At 41.8% G+C, this 21,038-nt stretch overlaps 1 protein-coding gene across 3 annotated transcripts in view; it reads right to left on the reverse strand.

Moving 5' to 3' along the window:
• Positions 1-3,333: 3,333 nt before the first annotated feature.
• Positions 3,334-21,038, reverse strand: part of agla (amylo-alpha-1, 6-glucosidase, 4-alpha-glucanotransferase a) — a 36,181-nt gene continuing 18,476 nt past the window's right edge. Inside the window, exons 13-36 of one of the 3 annotated variants that reach the window (XR_013507106.1) lie at positions 19,943-20,066; positions 19,108-19,271; positions 18,388-18,489; positions 18,106-18,261; positions 17,801-17,951; positions 17,293-17,417; positions 17,081-17,193; positions 16,804-16,938; positions 16,485-16,615; positions 16,223-16,359; positions 15,345-15,478; positions 14,694-14,869; positions 14,082-14,184; positions 13,745-13,868; positions 13,538-13,639; positions 13,193-13,304; positions 12,946-13,081; positions 12,606-12,718; positions 12,169-12,380; positions 11,930-12,027; positions 11,509-11,596; positions 9,918-10,051; positions 8,282-9,107; positions 3,334-8,109 (exon numbers count right to left, since the gene is read on the reverse strand). Coding sequence is in view for 1 of the 3 variants with exons in the window: in XM_078287513.1 (XP_078143639.1) it covers positions 8,990-9,107; positions 9,918-10,051; positions 11,509-11,596; positions 11,930-12,027; positions 12,169-12,380; positions 12,606-12,718; positions 12,946-13,081; positions 13,193-13,304; positions 13,538-13,639; positions 13,745-13,868; positions 14,082-14,184; positions 14,694-14,869; positions 15,345-15,478; positions 16,223-16,359; positions 16,485-16,615; positions 16,804-16,938; positions 17,081-17,193; positions 17,293-17,417; positions 17,801-17,951; positions 18,106-18,261; positions 18,388-18,489; positions 19,108-19,271; positions 19,943-20,066 (2,988 nt within the window). In the remaining 2 variants the exon portion in view is untranslated. Of the gene's footprint in view, positions 8,135-8,215; positions 9,108-9,917; positions 10,052-11,508; positions 11,597-11,929; positions 12,028-12,168; positions 12,381-12,605; positions 12,719-12,945; positions 13,082-13,192; positions 13,305-13,537; positions 13,640-13,744; positions 13,869-14,081; positions 14,185-14,693; positions 14,870-15,344; positions 15,479-16,222; positions 16,360-16,484; positions 16,616-16,803; positions 16,939-17,080; positions 17,194-17,292; positions 17,418-17,800; positions 17,952-18,105; positions 18,262-18,387; positions 18,490-19,107; positions 19,272-19,942; positions 20,067-21,038 lie in introns of those variants that run through there. The other 2 variants (XR_013507105.1, XM_078287513.1) reach the window with 2 other exon arrangements.

The following is a 21,038-nucleotide window of genomic DNA, read 5'->3' on the forward strand; positions in this document are numbered from 1 at the left end:
CATAACACCTGACTGGAATTAACCCTTTGTTTTCTGCTTCTAGGAGGGGCATTAGTGTGGCCGGTAGGAAAGTTCACCAATATCAACACCACCCTGCTCACTGCACTGCACTGTAAAGACATAGAGGTATGTTGAAAGTGTTACATTTCTTAATTGGCTGAATAAGACAAACTCCTAATGACAGCTTTTGGCAAAACAAGAGTCTACAATGGGTGGACAAAATAATGGAAACACCATATGAAAAAAATACTTTTACTTTGAAGTAACTACATTACAAAGGCAGCTACACAAGAGTATCATATGAAATTGAGTGTGTGTGTGTGTGTGTGTGTGTGTGTGTGTGCAGAACTCGACTGTCAGTCAGGCATCGGCAGCACAGAAAACAAAGCTCCAGTTGACCTGGGAGGCACCTAGCACCAGTGAATATGGAGATATCCACTTCAGGTAACACACACACAAAGCATTGACTCACATTCATTCTCTGTGTCTATCCAACACAGGTATTGCAATAACTTGATAGGCTGAACAGAAGTAGTATCTGTCTAACCCTAAAAAAAAAAAAAAAGGATTCAGTGTTTCCCCAGAATTCAATTTTATATTATTATATTATATTATATTATAAGAATCAATTCAGGTTAAGGGCTTCCCATAGACAGCCAGTGTAGTACTGATCAATTCTATAATAAATGTGTAATCAATCAAACTGCATCATATCCATCATATCAGAGGTAAACGACACTGACTGGACCAGATCTGATTTTTAATAAAAGGCCAAAATCGACCCCATATACTATCAGTCGAACACTAATGGTAACCTGTTGTTGTCATTGTTGTTGTTTTTGTTGTTGCTGTTGTCATGGCAGCGCCTCCCTGGTCCAGGACTTCAGAACGTTCTGGGTTCAGCTTAACAGCACTGTGAGACTGGACAGCACTGGAAACCCATCTGGCTCTGCTGCTGGAGTGAGTGCTGACTGACTGCTTTACTGACTGACTGAATGGCTGATTTACTGACTGACTGCTTTACTGATTGACTGATTGATTTACCGATTGATTGACTGGGTTACCGATTGACTGACTGACTGGTTTATCAATTGACTGACTGACTGACTGACTGACTGACTGGTTTACTGACTGATTGGCTGGTTTACCGATTGACTGACTGGTTTACTGACTGACTGACTGACTGACTGACTGACTGACTGATTTACTGACTGACTGATTTACTGACTGACTGGTTTACTAACTGACTGACTGACTGGTTTACTGACTGACTGACTAATTTACCGATTGACTGACTGGCTGACTGACTGGTTTACTGACTGATTGACTGGTTTACCGATTGACTGACTGGTTACTGACTGACTGACTGACTGACTGACTGACTGACTGATTTACTGACTGACTGATTTACTGACTGACTGGTTTACTGACTGACTGACTGACTGACTGACTGATTTACTGACTGACTGGTTTACTGACTGACTGACTGGTTTACTGACTGACTGACTGACTGACTGGCTGACTGACTGGTTTACTGACTGATTGACTGGTTTACCGATTGACTGACTGGTTTACTGACTGACTGACTGACTGACTGACTGACTGATTTACTGACTGACTGGTTTACTGACTGACTGACTGACTGACTGACTGACTGATTTACTGACTGACTGGTTTACTGACTGACTGACTGACTGGTTTACTGACTGACTGCCTAATTTACCGATTGACTGACTGGCTGACTGACTGACTGTTTACCAATTGACTGACTGACTGGCTTACAGACTGACTGGCTGGCTGGCTGGTTTACTGACTGACTGGACAACTGTCTGAGTAGTTTACCTGGTGACTGATTTACCGACTGAGCAACTGGTTTACTGACTGATTGACTGACTGGTTTACTGGCCAACTTGCTGGCTGGTTTGTCGATTAAGTCAGTCAATTAACAAACCAATCACTCAGTTTACTAACTAACTGACTGACTGGTTTAATAACTCTCTTCATCTCTCTCTCTCTCTCTCTCTCTCTCTCTCTCTCTCTCTTCAGGTCTTCTCCTCCCTGACTGTTCATCTCTTCATCACTCTGCTGTGTCTGTCTGCCTGCTGCTGACACACACACACACACACACACATACAGCCAATGACATGTTTATCCTCTGCATATTATAGGGTTGAATATAGAAAATTCAATCCTGAAACTGATCATTTGTATTCAAAATAATAACAAACAATATCCCAGTGCAGAGAGTTGAAATATGATCATACAAATACTTGCACACTTTTTTGCTGTTGCCTGTTTTCTTCTGTTATCCATTCTGCGTTGCTCTTGTATTAGTACTTTTTGTGGTTTTGTTATTCTTAATGTAACCTCTTTGTTGTCTTTGCTGCTCTCTATGGATGTGTAAAGGGTTTTGTTACGCTTCAATAACTAATTTGAATTCATCTGAATTTAATTTGATGTTAAAGCTGCCATATCCAACTTTGCAACATTAAAATAACAACAAATAAACAGGATATATTCTACATTATCAATCTGTGTGTTCATGCCTAAATCTTGCCTGAAACTGACCTTTCAACAATGTTGGGGATGTTTTGGATGATTCTAATGCGACATTTTGATCAGATTCCACACAAGTATGCATGGAAACATTTTATTATTCACATCCTGGGTTTCAATGGAGAGTTTTAGTGTCCCATAATGGTCTAAATGCCGTTTCAGAGGCTTTTCCACCCTGACAAGAATAAAAGCCTGGGTGTAAAAACTCAATCCTTACAATTTTTTGGGAAGCTATTGGCAACTTCAATAAATAAAATATAGGTATCTGCCTTCTAAATCCCATATTGGTTGAACCCTAATCACCAAGCCCTCAGTATGGGCTGAAGGCAGACTTCAGCACGATGGACAGAGAGCCTGGAAGAGGTAGAGAACCATCAATATTCCTCCTTTCAGCTGCTAGAAACGGTGCTATAAGTTTTATTAAGCCCCTAAAACATACATCTAGCCTCCTTTACCTGTAGCATTAGTATTATTATTACACACTTGTGTCTAAGGGGTCAAACCCCAATCCCAAATCTGTGTAAAGCCTGACATCTAATGGTAAAAAGCATGCTACTGAAATTGCCATCTGCTATTGGCTGATCTTTTGTACCTGATGATGTTTTCTTCTATAGAGGACAACAGGTGGTGACATCACCTGGTACCAAAGACTAGGTTTGGATTTGGTGCTAAGTTACTCTTTAAGTGTGAGCAGTCTTTCTTTATTCCAGTCCTTCAGTCTTTTCCTCTCTTTCAATCTTTCTCTCTCACGCAGAACAAACGGAGGCAACACCGAAGTCTCATACAGGTAACAGTTTATTTAGCTTTGCTCTGTGTATGGCAACAGTGACAGTAGGCAAACAGCGTAAACAACATCATTAGGAACCACACATTGACCAATCAAAGGACAAGCACATGGACCAAACCATCTGCATGTGACAGAGCGGGGTGTGGGGGGGGGGGGGCGGGGAGGTTGGATGGATGGGAAGGTTCTGGGTTAGACCAAATGGAAGCGCTAGTTAAAAAATCCTTTAAAGATCTTCATACGATCCAGTAAGATTCTAAACGCCTCTGTATGATCTGAATCTGATAATACTGTCCAATAAAACTAACAATACAGTTACACATTCATAAGACTGACAATCCCACTGTACTATTCAAAATGACTGATTGATTGATTTGATATTGTTGGACCATTTGTTGTTGCTTAAGTCCCATTATTATTGTTAGCATTGAATTGAATGGAGCTTCTGCCAGTTTAACAATCTAAGTTTCTTTGTTTGGTGTTAGATGCCTGATAAGAAGCCAAAGATGCCGGCTTCTTGATTTGATGTTCTTTGTTGTTTTTTTTTAAATCTGTTCCACAGTGTAACAATACAAACGTCCAAATGCAAGGGTGGAAGTAATGAATTACATTTACACTTGTTGCCATAATTGAGTCATTTTTTGTGTAATTTGTAAGTGTTTTTTTCACTTAGAAAGCCTTAGTACCTTACTTTACTCAAGTATTTTACTTTGCTACATTTTAAATTGCATCCATTACACAGTACAAATGTCTGGGGCTCTCCATATGCATTGCATCAGAAACTGGCCAATGGCAAATTGCATTTGCATCAAATACTACATGGGTAATATCAACAGTGTTTTATAGAGTAAACAATAACTGAGGCAACTGCATGTTATTCTGAATAGTTTTATTTTTCAATTTAACTTCTATTAACTCTGTCCTCTTGTCCATTTTACATTGCGTGACAAAGATCATATATGACAATGTTCCTTTTAAGTGACCCACTAACTTTTACTGAGTACATTTTAAATGAGCTACTTTTACTTAAATAGATTTTTTTGCACCAATAATTTTACTTCTACTTGAGTAACATTTACATACTCCATTTACATAATAGTATTTCTGCTTCAGTAGGATATTTTTAAACTCTTTCCACTACTGCCTTAATGTCAACATTTGCCTTTGCCAATGTGAAAAAAACCACTGGGTGCAGCGTTGCACTATGGGATGTGCCTGGAGGACGGTATGACGTCAACCCAGGATGCTACCATGCTTTGTACACCAGGTTATTTTCTTCCATATATTGGCAGAGACTGTATTCAGCAAGTATTTTAAATTCTATCAGCCTATGTCAGCCTTCAGTTTAGGAAACAAGAAGTTTGTTTCGGGTCCTGAAGCGGTACAGAGCTGGGAGGTGAACAGTCCACAAAGGTAGAGGATGTTGCGTTGTAGTAAAGTCAGTTGTCTAGGTCTGATAGTTACAGCAGAGTCATTAATAGTGATAGTCACAGCAGAGGATGGAAGGGAGACAGAAAGGTGAGAGACAGAACAGTTGGTTTACATCAGTGATAGAGTTAAAACACATCTAAGTGCTGTGATACACAAGGCAACTTTATTGGGATGTGTCAAAACGAATACTAATTACATAGCAGCTTCATTTGTTCAGATAAATTCTATTGTATTGTTTGCTGTCTGTCTCACTTCATTCTTTCCTTGTGCAAGAAATGCTTGCTCAAAAAGTTGCCAGGTGTATTACAGCATTAAGGTCTACCAGCTATAACACAATGAACAGGCAGCAGTATCAGCCATAAGAACACAAGGCTCTCTCTTAAGAACCTATGGAAGCACAAAGCAGTGTGGCTGGCTATGGTCTATGGTGTGGTACAACATGCATGCAGAAAACTCTTGCTTCTTGATTCACAGCTGAAGGAATACGATAGAGCACGCCATCAAAACATTGGACTATGTTTAAAGGCTTGTGAGGAAAACAAGTTGGATTGGGCAACACCTGGAAGACCATTTGTGTAGGCTACTGATGTTACGCATCTGAGCTACAAATTACCACATAGATGTCAAGCAACTGGTTGCTCAAAATTTTGACATGACAAGTCAACTATGGCAACAATTCAACTGCAGGACATCTCTCTCCTCTTAAAGCTGCACCAGGCAAGACTTTTATGTAAATATTCAGCCGTCTTATCAGCCTAAATCACAAGAGCGTCCCATCCCCACTAATTTGAGACACCATAGATTTGCCCTGTTTGTCCAAATTTTATTTTGGTGCCGGTATGGTTACTGGTGGGAAATCTTCTCAACACAGGAAGTGATGACTCTAAACTTAAGAGTGAAATCCAAATGTGTCTCCTAAACAGCAGTGAGTGAGCGCTCCAAGGACCAACCAAGAAGAAGAAGAACACAGTTTACTGACGTCACCTTACATGATTTCTGGGTAATGAAGTCCTCGAAATTCAAACAGTTACCTCTTGCTGCCATTTGGGGCCGCCAACATGTGAAATTGCCTAGTGCAGCTTTAACTTTTATGAACCAAATTAGCTAGTGTCTCTCTGACAGTATGTAACTGAGAAGAATAACATTACATTACTGACATGGTGTAATCCAAAGTACCAATTACAATCTCACACAGGTAATCAGTAATCTGTAACACAATAGATTTTGATCAACTCTCTCCTGATACAGGCTATTTACTATTACTGTACCACAACATTTCTGGTTTCTGTATCTAACATATTTATCATACATCTTGCATAATGATGCATCTTATGAACAGGTACAACAATCACCTACTAAATGCTTTAATCTGCTGACTACAGTTACATTAGAACCTCCGTGTCACCTCCTATGATAACTGATATGAGTTCTTAAACTTTCTCAGCACAGGATTCAAATGAGCTAACTTCGCCCAGGGACGTCAAATCAGGCACAGGACTCATTTATGGTCCTGATCCAAATTTCAAGAAACCCTGGCTTAGTGTGTACGAATGTAAGGGCATAGGGTGTAGTGAGGATGTATTTGACATGGGCTTAGGGTGTAGAATATGATGTAAAACTGTCAGGATTAAGGGTTCAGAGTGTCGGCGATAGGGTGTAAGGATGTAGGGATTAAAGGCTTAGGGTGGTCACTCCTCAAAAGGATGAATAATTTCATTTTCAACACATTCAGGACTGTAAGGTCCAATCTCAAACCCTCCTTGTTACTTAACCACTTGATGACTTGCACCTGCATGTTCTTGTTGCCGTATGTTGACCTCAAGTAACTTCTCTACGGCGAGTGTCCGAATGTCTGAGTGATCCACTGGACAAAATGTTTAGCTTATTGCCAAAAACTGTTGGAAATTTGAACGTGAACTCTCTAGAATCTCCATGTAGCCGAAGGCAACACGTAACAACTTTGAAACGCTCAAGCAAAGTGGCCACTTGACCAAATGTTGTGGGTCCAAGAGTTTGGGTTCACATTGGACCCAAGTTTGGCGCAGTACATGCTGCGCTACTTTTCACGGCAAGATCTGATAAAGACTCCTTGTGAGACCCATTGCTGTTTTCGAAAATGAAACATCCTTTTTAAGTGTAAGTACAGATAATAAAAACGTAAATAAGTGTATAAAGGCATTGGGTGTAGGGTCTCAGGACATATTGTAGGGTGTAGGGAAAAGGGCGTAGGGTGTAAGTGCGTAAGGTATAGATTTGAACAACGTAGACTGTAAGTATGTACATCATTGGCGCTACAGCTAGTAATCGGTTATCTTAAGGTGACCTTATGTTTAGACAAAAGTGACATATGAGCGTAGAGATTAGGGGTTAGGCTGCAACGGTTAGGAGGTAGGATTTAAGGTGCAAGTGCACAGGGTGATGGGTTATTTGAAATGGGACAGCAGTGATATCACTATGAAGTGTTAAAGTATGAAGACACATTCTTAGATACAAAGGTACAACATGTACCTGCCCTAGTCACAAAAAGTACAACATTATGTCTTATGGCAGAGCACAGGGTGTGGGGTGAAAGTGCTTTGGCTGTAAGGTTTAGGATGTGATTGAATGGGATGATCTAACATTTAGTTCATACCAAAAACCACAGGGCTGGAGTCAGTTGACTTTCAACTTTAATTCCTTCAGAATGTGATGATTGAGAGCATTTATTCTCTGTTTTTAGAGGTTGAATATGACAACCATCCACTTCTTGGATTGACTAAACAGAAAGTGAAGTGAACCTAGCCCTGGGCTATAAATAATTCACGATATGACGGAGCAAGCGACAGCAAGAAATACTACAAGACGATAGAGGTGGAAAGGTTCACGAAACAGTTCTTGGTTCACAGTTCGGTACACTGCTCGGTTTTGGGGGTTTGGTTTGGTTCGCTACGTTTCCGGTACAAGCAAGAGAAAACACTGCCATTTCCTGTTCCGATTTATTGAACTTGAAGGTAACAGATTCCAATGTGCCTTCTGAACCAAGTGCTGCGTTGGGCTTTGAAATGGACCGTTCCACCCCTACAGGAAGACCTCTCTATGTAAGGTTTATAGATTATTCAGGTCAAGACAATGACGATGACAAAACTACTTTCCTTGACATTGATATGGAAATGGACGGCAGTGGGACCAGAATACATTTTTGGATCATGTGTGAATGCTTTTCTGAAGAATGCTGGTTCCATATCAGCTCAGGAGTAGTTTACTAATCTCAAATCATGGCTCAACCTGGAAATATGCTGTATTCATGTCATATGGGAAAGATTGTAATTATGAGCTCCCAGCTTGAAAATACCATTCACCTCAGCTTTCAGATGGTAAATACTACTAGAAAATACTGTTCACTTCAGCTTTCAGATGGTAAATACTACTAGAAAATACTGTTCACTTCAGCTTTCAGATGGTAAATACTACTAGAAAATACTGTTCACCTCAGCTTTCAGATGGTAAATACTACTAGAAAATACTGTTTACCTCAGCTTTCAGATGGCAAATACTACTAGAAAATACTACTTGGGAACTTGGGGTTTGGTGCTGGATGTCACCAACAAGGAAATCCCTGTTGTCAAGTGTAAGGAATGATATGTTCATTTCAAATAAAGGCAACAAAATGAACGACCTTTATCGCAGTAGTGTTGAGATCACAACTCTTAAAATGCCATGGCGGGACACAACTACTTGCTGGATTTTTAGTTTGTGGTTGACAATGCAGTGTTTGGTTTGCTGTAAAACATGAACTCACATGTATCGTCAGTGTAAGTTCATGTGTGTCAAGTGTGGAAAAGCTGATCAGGATGGATCAAAGTCTATAGAAAACTTCAACCATCATGTCCTGTCCGCTTCAAACGAGCTTGAACTGAACACTGAAGTTGTTGTTTGAACTTGTTGTTGTTTGTTCGTCCCCACAATTATTCCCATAGGACATGAATGCAGCAATAGAAACTACTGTGGTCACACGAAGTGATGTCAGCAGTCACTGGAAGTCATATAGGACTCAACCTGGTAATTTATAGACCTTGATAGTGAGGAGGAGAGAGAACTCACGAAACCAGTTTTCTATTCAGCCCAGTGAATTCTCCTTCCTCCTTTCTTAGCTACAACAGAAAATACGACAGCAGGACCTCTGTGATGTCAGAGATCAGTGATCACATGGGGGGGTGGGGGGTGTTTATAAAAGGTCATCTAGAGGTCATGGAGGACCTCCAGCACAGTGGCCAGAGACCAGGCCTGGGTTTCACAGCTGAAGGAGCAGTGTTGGCCATTCTCATTGGTCAGCTCTGGCAGACCCTTCCATGGAGACCTGAGAGAAGGGGGGTGGGGAGCAAACACAAAACAAGATCAAATTCATTAAAACATCACAGATCAATGAGCATGTACCTGTCATTTTAGAAATGTTGACTTTTCCCGCACTAAGATAAAGGAGAAACAGAACAAGAAAAAACAGAATATAGTTTCCTCTATAGTAGATATGCTGTGACAAGACAAATCTGACCAAGACAAAGTGACCAAAAGAAAGCAACGCAACAGTAAAAATGTTGTCCCTTACCAAGGATGCACTCCCTGTTTGGGCCAATCAGTAACAAGTTATACAAATATGAAGTCTGTTGTGGGACAATGCAAATACATTTTGTACAGCAATTTGCATTGTCTGCTAGACATTTACTTTTGTTTGTGGCACCTCATATTGGCTGATTGTATGAATGATGCACTCACCGACTGGGCCAATCAGTAAAGAAATAAAAAGCCTTACTGGGAAAAACAAACTCAAAACGGTGAAAAATCCAGTATGGTGGACATTGATGTTTCTGGAGGCAAATTTGTAGAGCAAGGATAGCTGGATATGTGAACCAAACTTCATGACATTTCAACTTGAGGTTTGGGAGATATGACTAGTTACTGAAAGTTTTCATTTTGACCTATAACTGTAGTGTGAGATGCATCATTTCCCCAAGTTTTGTCACAATCTGATCAGCGGTGTCTGTGTGTGACGGACTGACGAACAAACAAACAGAGACCATTCCATAGACCCGCCGTGGTTTCATCATGTGGTACAAGATACATGGATAGACAGGGAGAAGGCAGTAAATAAACAGACAGACAGCATTCCTACCTCTCCAGGTGGGTATAGTGTTGTGACAGAACGTTTTTGACCAGGATGACCGTTTTGGCGTAGGTTTTCTCACCCAGCTTCTTGGCAAAGTAGAGCTTAGCACGTAGGAAGTAGCCTACTGGCCACAGCCACTCCTATATACACACACACACACACACACACACACACACACACACACAAACACATGCACGCATAAAGAAAAAGAAAGAGAAAGACAGAGAGAAAGTGAGAGAGTGTCATTTAGGTAGTCCCTATATCAAAATAGTGCAGAGCGCAGAAAGTGCTGCACCGCAATTTTATTATAATTAACAATCTAATGAAGCTGCTCGTCAAGCAGCAAATGATCACATCCTTTTATTGAATTCACAATGTTTCCTAAAGCCTTTTTTACTACAAATTCAAGTCACACTGAAATGAAAAATGACTTTTTCGCCTTTTTAGCTAATTCTATTTTATACCAATTTAATTTTATCAAAATCTCATTACTTTTACTTGCTGGAAAACAGAAAATCTTTAGTGGTGACTTCATCATGTACCAGGAGACATACATAAAAATTCCAACCAATAAAACTATCATAGATTTTTGAACAATTGTCATATAACACATTGTCATATCGGCCAATCAAACACCTCTGATGGCCGATGACATTGGGCAGGGGGAGGGGCTGTATGTGGAGTAGTCCTGCCTCTGTTTCATTCTCCATTTGGTTTGCATTTTGGTGAAAATAACATCGTTTTCAGACATTTTTCACCTATAACAACAGTCAAAACCACAGACTAAACTTCCCTCGCCACAGCTTTGCTCGCTGCATTTTAGGAACTCTGTGTGTGACTCAACTGAGCATTGTTCTCAACTCCTCTTATTCAATGATTTGCAAAAGAAACCTCAATATTGCCACATGAAAGGTGGTACAGGAATTAGTTCCACTCCTCCAATCAACCAGCCAAGACAAACAGCTAAACTAAATGCATTTGGAATTTGAAATGTAAGACACATGCAGAAAAACAGAGTGTACATAACAGCCTCAGCCCGGAAATAGACTATAACTTCCAGACAGTGCAGCCAAAGGTGAGAACAATGGTGCAGTGTTTTGTGTACATAGCATGTAATATCACATGACAAGTCTGGCTAGCTTGTTCATTATGTAGCCTCTACATAGCATATAGTATTGCATGACAAACCTGGCTAGTTTGTTCATTATCTAGCCTCGACATAGTATAGTATAGTACATAGTGTTATTGGTTTTTACCTCCGTTTACACTTAATTCATAATTCTTGCATAATTCTTAGGACAATGTGAGGACACAGATCTCTTCTGATTATGTGACTGGTCGGGAGCTAGCGAGGCTTATGGGTATTGTAGTAGTTGTTATGGAAACATCAGTATCTGATGGTTGTAAAGCTTATCTCTCTATATGGAGGTTGAAACATTCACAATCAATGGCATTGCACTCACACAACAATATTTTGTCTTACCCAGTAGAAGAGACTCAGCCTATCTGATACTGCTTGTCAATTATCACCAAATGAATTATACTGAATGGTTGTTTAGCATGGGAAAAACAACAGTAGAGGAAGTGTCCGACTCACCGGTCCCTGGTGGTAGTTGAAGCCTCTTGCCAAGTTGTAGTTGTCGTTGTCAAGTGCGTTGTCATAGACACCACAGAACACCATGTCACTACGGCAACAGAAATATCACGTTACTATGGGATTGAATGTAAAATGAGATGTGATTCCACTATAAACAGCAACAGCATGCATATGAGAGTTAGTGAGACATTAAGTCTGTCATACTACTACTACTACTACTACTGCTACTAGTAATGATAATAATTGATTTGTAATGCACTTTTCAAGCCAGAAGCTGAAAGTACTTTTCATGAAAAATATGTTTAAGTGGTAAGACACTATTAAAAGTTTGCATCCAAGATTTAGATCCGGGACAGATTCAGCAGATCTTATGCACGCACATAATTATGTTTCTGTGTGTGTATGTGTGTGTATATATTACTCAGGGTCAAGTGTCTTCATTCCCAGTGGTCCCAGTAGTTTTTTCTCAGCGACCTCCAGAGCCTTCCACGCTCTCTCCACTGTGAACAGCTCTGGAGCCTGTCAAACACACAGATCTGCTCAAAACCAGACAATCACAACTCATTGATCTAGTCAGTAAAGTTTCATCTAATCTGGTCCACACGATTACCAAAGTGATAGGGAAACCGTGTGTGTGCGTGTTTCAATCTGTCCACCTACCACCACCATGGCAATAGTGAAGTTGGGTCTCAGCTGGTAGTCACACCAGGGGCTGGAGGCTCCGTAGCTGTCCTTATAGATGCCTTTTTTATGCACCAGGTCGGGGTGTTTCTCGTTGGGGTCCTTTGGGTCCCCGGACACCCAGAAACCAGCCTCAAAGGACTGCTGGAGCTGGTTGTTCCACTGGGCGAAGGAGATAAAGACTTCTTTACCTGGAAAATCAATGGCAAGTAGACATTATCATATGCATAGTTGCTCATAGTTGCTCCTCAGTTCTGATTGGCAACAAAAGCTGTTGTTAAAATACCTAATAAACACACACCTGTGACTGCGTAAATGCAATGTGAACGCAAAATGTATCAACTCTGTTAACAAATCAGGAGGGCGCAGTTATTTCTTATGGGTGGAGGGTGTGTGTGTGTGTGTGTGTGTCCTACCGTCTCTGTGTACTTTAACACCATCGTAAGGGAAGAGTCCTTTCTTATGGAGCTCCACCACCCAGCGAACTGTCGACTTACTGAGGCCAACTATCTCTACTGCTGCTCCATCTCTGTGGAGAGAGAGAGAGAGAGAGAGAGAGAGAGAGAGAGAGAGAGAGAGAGAGAGAGAGAGAGAGAGAGAGAGAGAGAGAGCGAGAGAGAAATCAAATCAAAATCACATGTAATACAGTAATAATAATTTAACAATTTGGGATGATTTTCTCACAGCTGCAGTCATGGTTATTTTTCAAAAGGAAGAGAAGGAATGTGTGTGTGTGTGTGTGTGTGTGTGTATTACCTGGGAGTAGCAGGCATGCCTTTGTTCCTGGCTCTCTCGCTCTCTCCCATCTTGTCCATCCACGTCCCGCAGTTAAAGCGGTTGCCCCCGGTGACGAACCCTGTCGCCGGGTCCACCTTAGCAACCACGTTGAACCCTGGGGTCAGAGGTCAGCAGTCAGGACAATTATATTGAGTATTGAAATCATTTAGATTTTATATGGAACCACCACACATACACACACACACACACACACACCCTGCCCTACCTTCGTCTCTCATGTTCATGTCGATCTTAGGTCCGGCGTTTCTCTCTCTGAAGGAGACGCCCTCTAGGTGGCGCTGGAGAGCCTCCTGGATCACATCATACAGAGGCTGCTCCTATAGATACACATACACAAACATAGGTACACACACACACACATTAGTATGTTTTAGTATTTGTGTGAATGTTACAGTAACTTTAAAAGTAATAATCTGTAACATATTCAAATAAATACATTTTCCTCTATATCTACTCTATATACCTTTTTACTCTATATTGTGTCTTAAAATGTGTCTGGCTTTCCATCTGTATCTCTATCTGTGTGTGTGTGTGTGTGTGTGTTACGTACCACCTCTCCAGGTTTGCAGGGCTCACAGTCATCAGTGGGGTACATGCGTGTGACGGGGCAGCGCAGGATTTCATGCCCCTGGGGAACGTGGGTAGCGTAGTCCTGAGGGAAAGCGTGGAACAATATGGTATATCTATTATATTAGATCATGACATCTCAAAGTTACAATATGCATGGAGGACATAATGGATCAGGAAGTGGTTCTACCTGGATGCACTGCAGCCACCACCAGACGGCGTCGCGGCAGTTGTACCTGGCACAGCGACCCTCGCCCAGCAGGTTGGGGATCAAGCCGTGGCGCAAGGTCCCCGCAAAGGCCAGGATGATATTACTATGTAAAGCATATAATTGGACGGTTAATACTGTATCAGGGTTGGACCAATGTGGGCTTTTGAAGAAATTTGACTATTTTCATACTGAAAAAAATCAGTATTCAGTGTTTGCCCCCCCCCCCATCATGGGACACTGAAAAATTCACTGAAACCCAGAAAAATCATTATAATCAATTCAATTCACACGCACACACACAAACACACACACCTACCGTGCCTCAGAGTGTCTCCCAGTGAGCAGCATCAGTCCTCTCAGAGCAATGAAAGTGTCCCTGCCCCAGCAACGGAAAATCCCAGAGGAGAAATGAGGAAGACCTGGGTAAAAAAATCAGCCAATCAGTCAATCTGATAGATGCATAGATTCCTATTGTTTCATAATCAGACAATCAATTTAATGGATGGGGAAGGGGGGTTGTGTTATTTATGTGATCGGGTTTGGAAATGAGAATTTAAGAGAAGCAACAAAGTCTACGTATATTGGAAATATTTTTTTCATCTTCATCTCACTGTCCCGCTGGTTGAAAATCATGAAATTATTAAAAAAAAATTATTAGTGAATACAAGCTTGCTAAAACAGTTCTTTTGAATACAACTGACCATCTCCAAAGATAACATTAGCAGTAAGGATGTGTAAACTGGGACTACCAGACGTCCCAGTTTTTCTCTGGCAGGCACTGTCCCCGGGAATGTCCCCAGATTTCCCCCTGTCTGGACACCACTGGTATTACCAGTATTATTACTCCCAAAAATTATTAACATTCCTGTCAGATTCCAGAAAATGTTTATCCCCAAAGTATTAAGTAAGTAACAGCACACTGGGTTACCTGCGGCCAACGACACGCAGCACTGCTCCTTTTGGCCTGTGATTGAACTGAGGCGATAGGGGACGTCCTCTATTGCCGCGGAAACTGGAGGGAGGGCGGGGAAACGGCCAGCACCACACATCTGAACCGAACCCAAAGCCAAGAGACGGACGAAGGTAGACCCGTTCTGGATGAAACTATACAGAGAGAGAGACAGAAAGAGAGGTAAATAAACAGAGATGCTCTGATACTGGTTTTCCAGAACTAAGTACTTTATTAAGTACATTGGCAGTCAACGGGTAACAGCTTATTCAGATTAAGTTAACCGATAAAGAACAGTGTGGTAGGTTAAGCCAAATAAAACAGAATGGCGTTTAGCCATTAGGTTTAGGTAGGTAGAAATAACTATACCATTATCACTGTACCATATTATACTTCACTGTAGCCAAACTCTAGGAGACAACAACAAAAAAACATAAACAAAAAAATGTATGCTCCAGCAAGGCAGGAAATATGCTTGTTCAAGGTTTTCAGCTAATTGCTACAAGCCTGTCCTAGTAATTTTATGAATTTCAGAGCTCGACAATACTATCTCCTTCATCCAAATCTCGTAAAAATTGTGATGAAGACAGCGTTATAGTCAGCATGAAGCTCAGACAAACGCAGCCCTACCTTGACATGAGTTTGGAGGTTGCGTCCAGGGCCGTGGTGTAGGTTGCTACCAAGATGGCGTCGAAGTAACAGGGGATGAGGTAGCGCGGGATGTGTTTCAGGTAGTCAAACATGGCCGCCAACCACTGACCCACCTGCAGACACAATGGCCCACATGCATGAAACTCAGTGGTAACAGCGTTGCACAGTGCAAAATCTGATTCAAAATGATTTGTAAAGTGCCCATGATGGTGGCTACCACTGCGGAGACCCTTTACCGTGGCGTTACAGTTTGCGGTGGCCCAGGTGAAAGCCAATGAAAATCAATATGTAAATGAAGTGTTGCATATTAAACACCCCCCTAATCATCCACACACATGCGTAAACACAATGGATCGCAAACTAGATATATCAGAAAGGAAAAAAAAGCAGTTTTCGGCAGCAGTTTCTTAAGAGAAGAGGTTGTGCAGCGGTGTGCTTTTATGAATCGCTTATGGGACATGATCAGAAGCAGGCGCTGGTGCCAAAATAGTTTCGGTTAATAGGTTTAAATGGATAATTGTTTCAGTATTAGTTCCAGCACCTGTTGCTCTATGGACACTTACCATGATACAGTGGAGGCCTATACTATAATTACTCCCTATTAGCTGATTGTTACTATTAATGTTTTGGGAAGGTCTTTTATGTCTATGTTCCCAGCCAGGCAGATACCAGGTTAGTCCATCAGCCAGTTTCCCTGTTCAGGTTGACACTAACTACTAACCAAAGGGATCTTAACAGAGAGAAAATGTCATAAAGTATCTAATGAATACATATCTTTTTTATTTGACTGGGCAGCAGAGCAGTTAGGGATTAGGTGTGTTGCTGAAGCGCACTTTGACATACCCTTTAACCCTTACCTGTGCCAGCGGTCCCTCTTTGTGTATCAGTCTATTGGAGACATAGTCTATCAGCCAGTCCCCTTGTCTGAGGTTGGCACACAGAGGATGACCCAGGTCGTTGTTGGGACGAATATCAGCTAGCACCGACATCAGACCTGCAGAGAGACACCCACAACAACACTTATACCCCTTTCACATGCTTATGATGAGTTTCCTTTGGCCATTTAATTCTGGCACCAGCACTATTAGTGTGTAGCTTTATATTTTATCATATATTTACCTTGTAGTCCAGCGTATTTGAGGCTTTCCCATCCAGGAATACTGTAACAGCCTCCGCCATCTTCTTGTTCTTCTGAGTCACAGCGAAACAGCAGGACATTCAGGTCTGCTAACGTTAGTTGGGACATCAGCCTATGAAAACACACGTGCACGCACACACACACACACACACACACACAACATTAAAACGGAGCCCCTAACCCTCCACTACATCTCTGCATATGACAAATACAAAATAGTTACAAAAAGACAAGAGCTTCTGCAGGGGCATGAGGTGTGTGTGTGTGTGTGTGTGTGTGTGTATGTGTGTGTGTACTCACTGCGCGAGTGGTTTCTGCAGTGCCAGAGGTGTGTTTGAGTCTGCTACACTTCCTCTTCTGTACTTTGGGCTGAACTGGGTCAGATAATACCTCAGTACCCCCACCAACTGCTGGGCCTTGGGGTCCAAACTAACCCTGGAAGGAGGAAAGAGAGAGAGAGAGAGAGAGAGCTTGGTATTTTTTCCAAAAACGTGATGAAAATTCCAGTGATTTTGTTTACAATCATCCCATCCAAAGTATGCAATTTTTTGTGTGTGTATGTGCGTGTGTGTGTTACCTGAAGGCGATGACACTGCCAGGAGTCAGCCTTTGGAAGGTGATTTCCTGCACGAACTCTGATCGACCTTTAGATGTAACCCCCGCCTGCTTCACTACCGAACTCTCCAGTAACTATACACACATTATTATTAGTGTTATTAATATGTCCATTTATTTGAGTGCTGCAATAATCCTAAAAATCATGAAAATAATCATCACCACAGTATTTACCGGTATGTGCTCTTTTATTTCCACGGTGTACTCTGGCATGCCATTGATGTTGTTGTCATCTTTCTTATAACTCCCAGCATGCCTTTCTACTGTCCTTGCCTCCAGTACCACTTCCTCTATCTTCCCTGGAGGTGAGAGAGAGAGAGAGAGAGAGAGAGAGAGAGAGAGAGAGAGAGAGAGAGAGAGAGAGAGAGAGAGAGAGAGAGAGAGAGAGAGAGATGAAAATTGGGTAAAAACTTTTTCTCACACGAACAACTGAAATCAGTATGCAATTTTGTGTGTGTGTGTGTGTGTGTGTGTGTGTTGTGTATGATTCTCGGCTTGGCATTAGCTTTATTTTGGGCTAACACTTCACCTTTGGTTTTCTTAACACACTCTTAAAAACAATCAAAAATGCATAAGTCTCTTGAAGATCACCTGTGGGTGGGCTCGTCTGCAGCAGTATGCTAGCTTCCTAACAATAACAATATTGATTTATAGCATAAATCACATAGTATGATCATCCTACCCGGTATGAACATGGGCGGGACGTTGCTGTAGTACTGGTGGGTTTTGGGGTTCCAGAAGGCCGTCCTACACACCGCCACCACAGACTGGTGGGTGCTGGGACAGTGACGAGTTACTGCAACGATATCGGCATCCACCTGGTCCACGTACACCTAGACAGGAGACAAGAAGGACCCCGAGGTGACATCAGGATCACTTCATAGATGATGAGAGTTCTGCAGTTTCGCTAAAACCATCTTTGCGCGTTCCAGGAACTAGAACTGAGTCAGTAATCTGGTGTGTCCTTCTCTTAAACACATAGCCTACCTGTACGAATCCCTGGGCAGCCAGCTCCTGGTGCAGGCGGTTGAGTGCCAGTTTCCCAGCTATGATGCCCGTCTGGCTGCCAACCTCACCGGTGGAGGTGGGGGGCGCTGCGGGGTTCCACTTGGGGTACAGACGCTCCTCCTTTACCACAGAGATCTACAAACACACACATGCCAAACACTGTCAGGAAGTGTATTAAATCTGTCATAATGTGTGAATGTGTAGATCTAACTTTATGCATGTGTATATCTGTGTGTGTGTGTGTGTGTGTGTGTATGTAACCTGATGTGGTACTAATTCGTCGTATCCTCTGGTGGAGCCAGTAGCACAGCAGGCCATAGAGACGATAGCAGAACTGGGCAGGGAGTCCAACGCTGAGCGCAGCTGCAATACAGAGAGTGGCACACAAGCAGCTAGTTAGCCACCTAGCATCTGGATGGTTTAGCCCAACACCAAAACACACATATCACTCTCTCCATCTGATAGTTTTGGCCATTTATTTCATATCCTCCAGAAGTTAAGTTGGGAATCTTTTTCCATCCTTCTTGCAACACCCTCACTTTTGACATCAGATGGGATATAAATTAGCATCAGATCGATATCAGTTTGCTGATATATGGGGCTGATATTGTCCTTTTATTAAAAACTAGATATCGGCCAGACAGTGTCATTCACCTCTGATATGATCCAGTGTAATGGATCACATATTTTCTGTAGAAATGAATATTACACTCATCCATGGGAAACCCTTAACCTGAATTGATTCTATTGCAACATTTTGATTTGATTTAATGCAAGCAATTACAACATAAAACATAACTACAACAACATATATACAACAATTATTATCACCCTGGGTTTCAGTAAAGAGTTTTAGTGTCCCATGATGGTCTAAATGTTGTTTCAGAGGCTTTTCCACCCTGGCAGCTTCAATCATCAGCCTTGAGAATATCGGTCTCAGAATATCGACCCCATATCGGTTGAACTCTAACAGAAACCCACCTGGATGGGACACTCGTTGTCGTGGGTGACGTCAAGGAACATGGCGTGGGCAATGGAGGGCGTCAGGGGGCGGAGACTGGGCTGAACCAAGGCTCCTACTGGCTCGCCTCCGTAACGATAGACCAATCGGCCCTCTTCGTGGCTGTCACCGGCTGACATAGCCTCTATGGAGGGGGAGGGGGGGTAGGGATGGACACAGATGGAGTGTACCATTGTGTATAACTGTTATCACCAATACAAGACAGAGATATCATTTATACCATCGACTGATACATTGGTACAGCGATTGGTAGCCTACAGTTCAGTCACACAAAAACATTTGAACAACAAACAGACATCACAACATTAATCAAGGCAAATATTAGAGATTAAAGCTTTAAAATCAGCCAAGTATTTGTAAGATTGCACAAGCTCTATTTAGGTACCATTTAGTGCATGGATACCAAGCTTAGCAGTATTAGCAGGTGAAGTATTTTTTTGTTAGATTGTTTAGACATTGAGTGATATCTGTAGAGCATCAAAGACTATAATCTAATTACATTTGCCACCAAAACTTATCACTTATCTTCACTAAATTTCTGACTGATGACTGACAAGATATTATTACTCGGTCAATGTGAAAATTGATTAGATGTAGGTCACCAAACTATCAGCTTAGAGGGAACACTGATCTTGAATATTCAGCTGATGTGATTTTAATGCAGTGATTTCTGCAATATTTCTTCCTTATAATGATAAAAACTACAAGATCAAATTTGGACTCTCTATGCCATACATGAATATATATGCATGTATATATGTGTATCTGTGTGTGCGTCTGTATTTGAATGTATACCTCGTATTAGAGATGTAATCCCTAGTTTAGTAACGAAGACGTTATCCAGATCCTCGCTGCCGGTGAACAGTTCAGCCGCCACATACAGGTTAGGACAAACAGCCCTGGCCACGTCCAGCATGAACTGACCAGCAACACACCAAGACCAATGCAGATCAATGCACAGCGGTGGCGGGAGAGTGGGGGAGGGGATGAAGTAAACAAAAAAAGAAGATTGGAGAGAGGGAGAAGGAGTAGGAGGAGGTTGGGGAAGAGAAAGAGGACGAGGAGGAGGAGGGTTCATGTGAAGGGGGAAAAGCAGGAGATCAGTGGTTAACAGCCCTCGAAGTCACCACAACATGCAGTCATACAGTCCAAGAACACACACACACACACACACACACAAAGTAATAGACAGAGAGAAAGAGAGAGAAAGCGATAGGGGATGTTTGGGTATGGAGAGGCAGAATGCAGAACAGAGAGAGACAAAAAACAGAAAGACAATGTTAGCTCATGCGTGTTTGCATCTGTTTGCATGATGCGCTGTACCTCGTATAAGGCTGGTAATTCCCAGTCGGTTAACAAACACATTGTCAAGGAGCTCGCTGCCTGTGAACAGCTCAGCTATCACATACAGATTGGGTCTGACCGCTCTGGCTGCGTCTAGCATGGCCTGGACAGCCAATACATGGCCATCGCCATCACATGGAGACAGGGAGAGAAAAGGAAGGGTTACATATTGGGCCGATATTGTCCTTTAATGAAATATTGCTATTCAATGTAGCCCACCTGTGATTCGATGTAGGTTCCTGCCTGACCACAACTACATAGTCTGTAAAATCTGCAATGAATTTGTATTTTTTTGCCCATTTTATTTACATATTTAGTTGTTAATTTTCTTCATTTAAAGCTACAATATGCTACTTTTTTACATTAAAATAACACTCTGCTGGAAGGAGCTGCTAAACCCGAAACTATTTCATTAGTCTGGGTTTTAGTGGAGAGTTTTAGCATCCCATGATATACAGCTATGTTATGGTAAATGTGAGAAAATTGTATATGTATACATTCCCCAAGGCAAATCTGGTAAATGTGTACATTTCCTGTTAATGTGAGT

The sequence above is a fragment of the Centroberyx gerrardi genome, chromosome 13, assembly GCF_048128805.1.
Source record: "Centroberyx gerrardi isolate f3 chromosome 13, fCenGer3.hap1.cur.20231027, whole genome shotgun sequence".
NCBI classification, from domain to species: Eukaryota; Metazoa; Chordata; class Actinopteri; order Beryciformes; family Berycidae; genus Centroberyx; species Centroberyx gerrardi.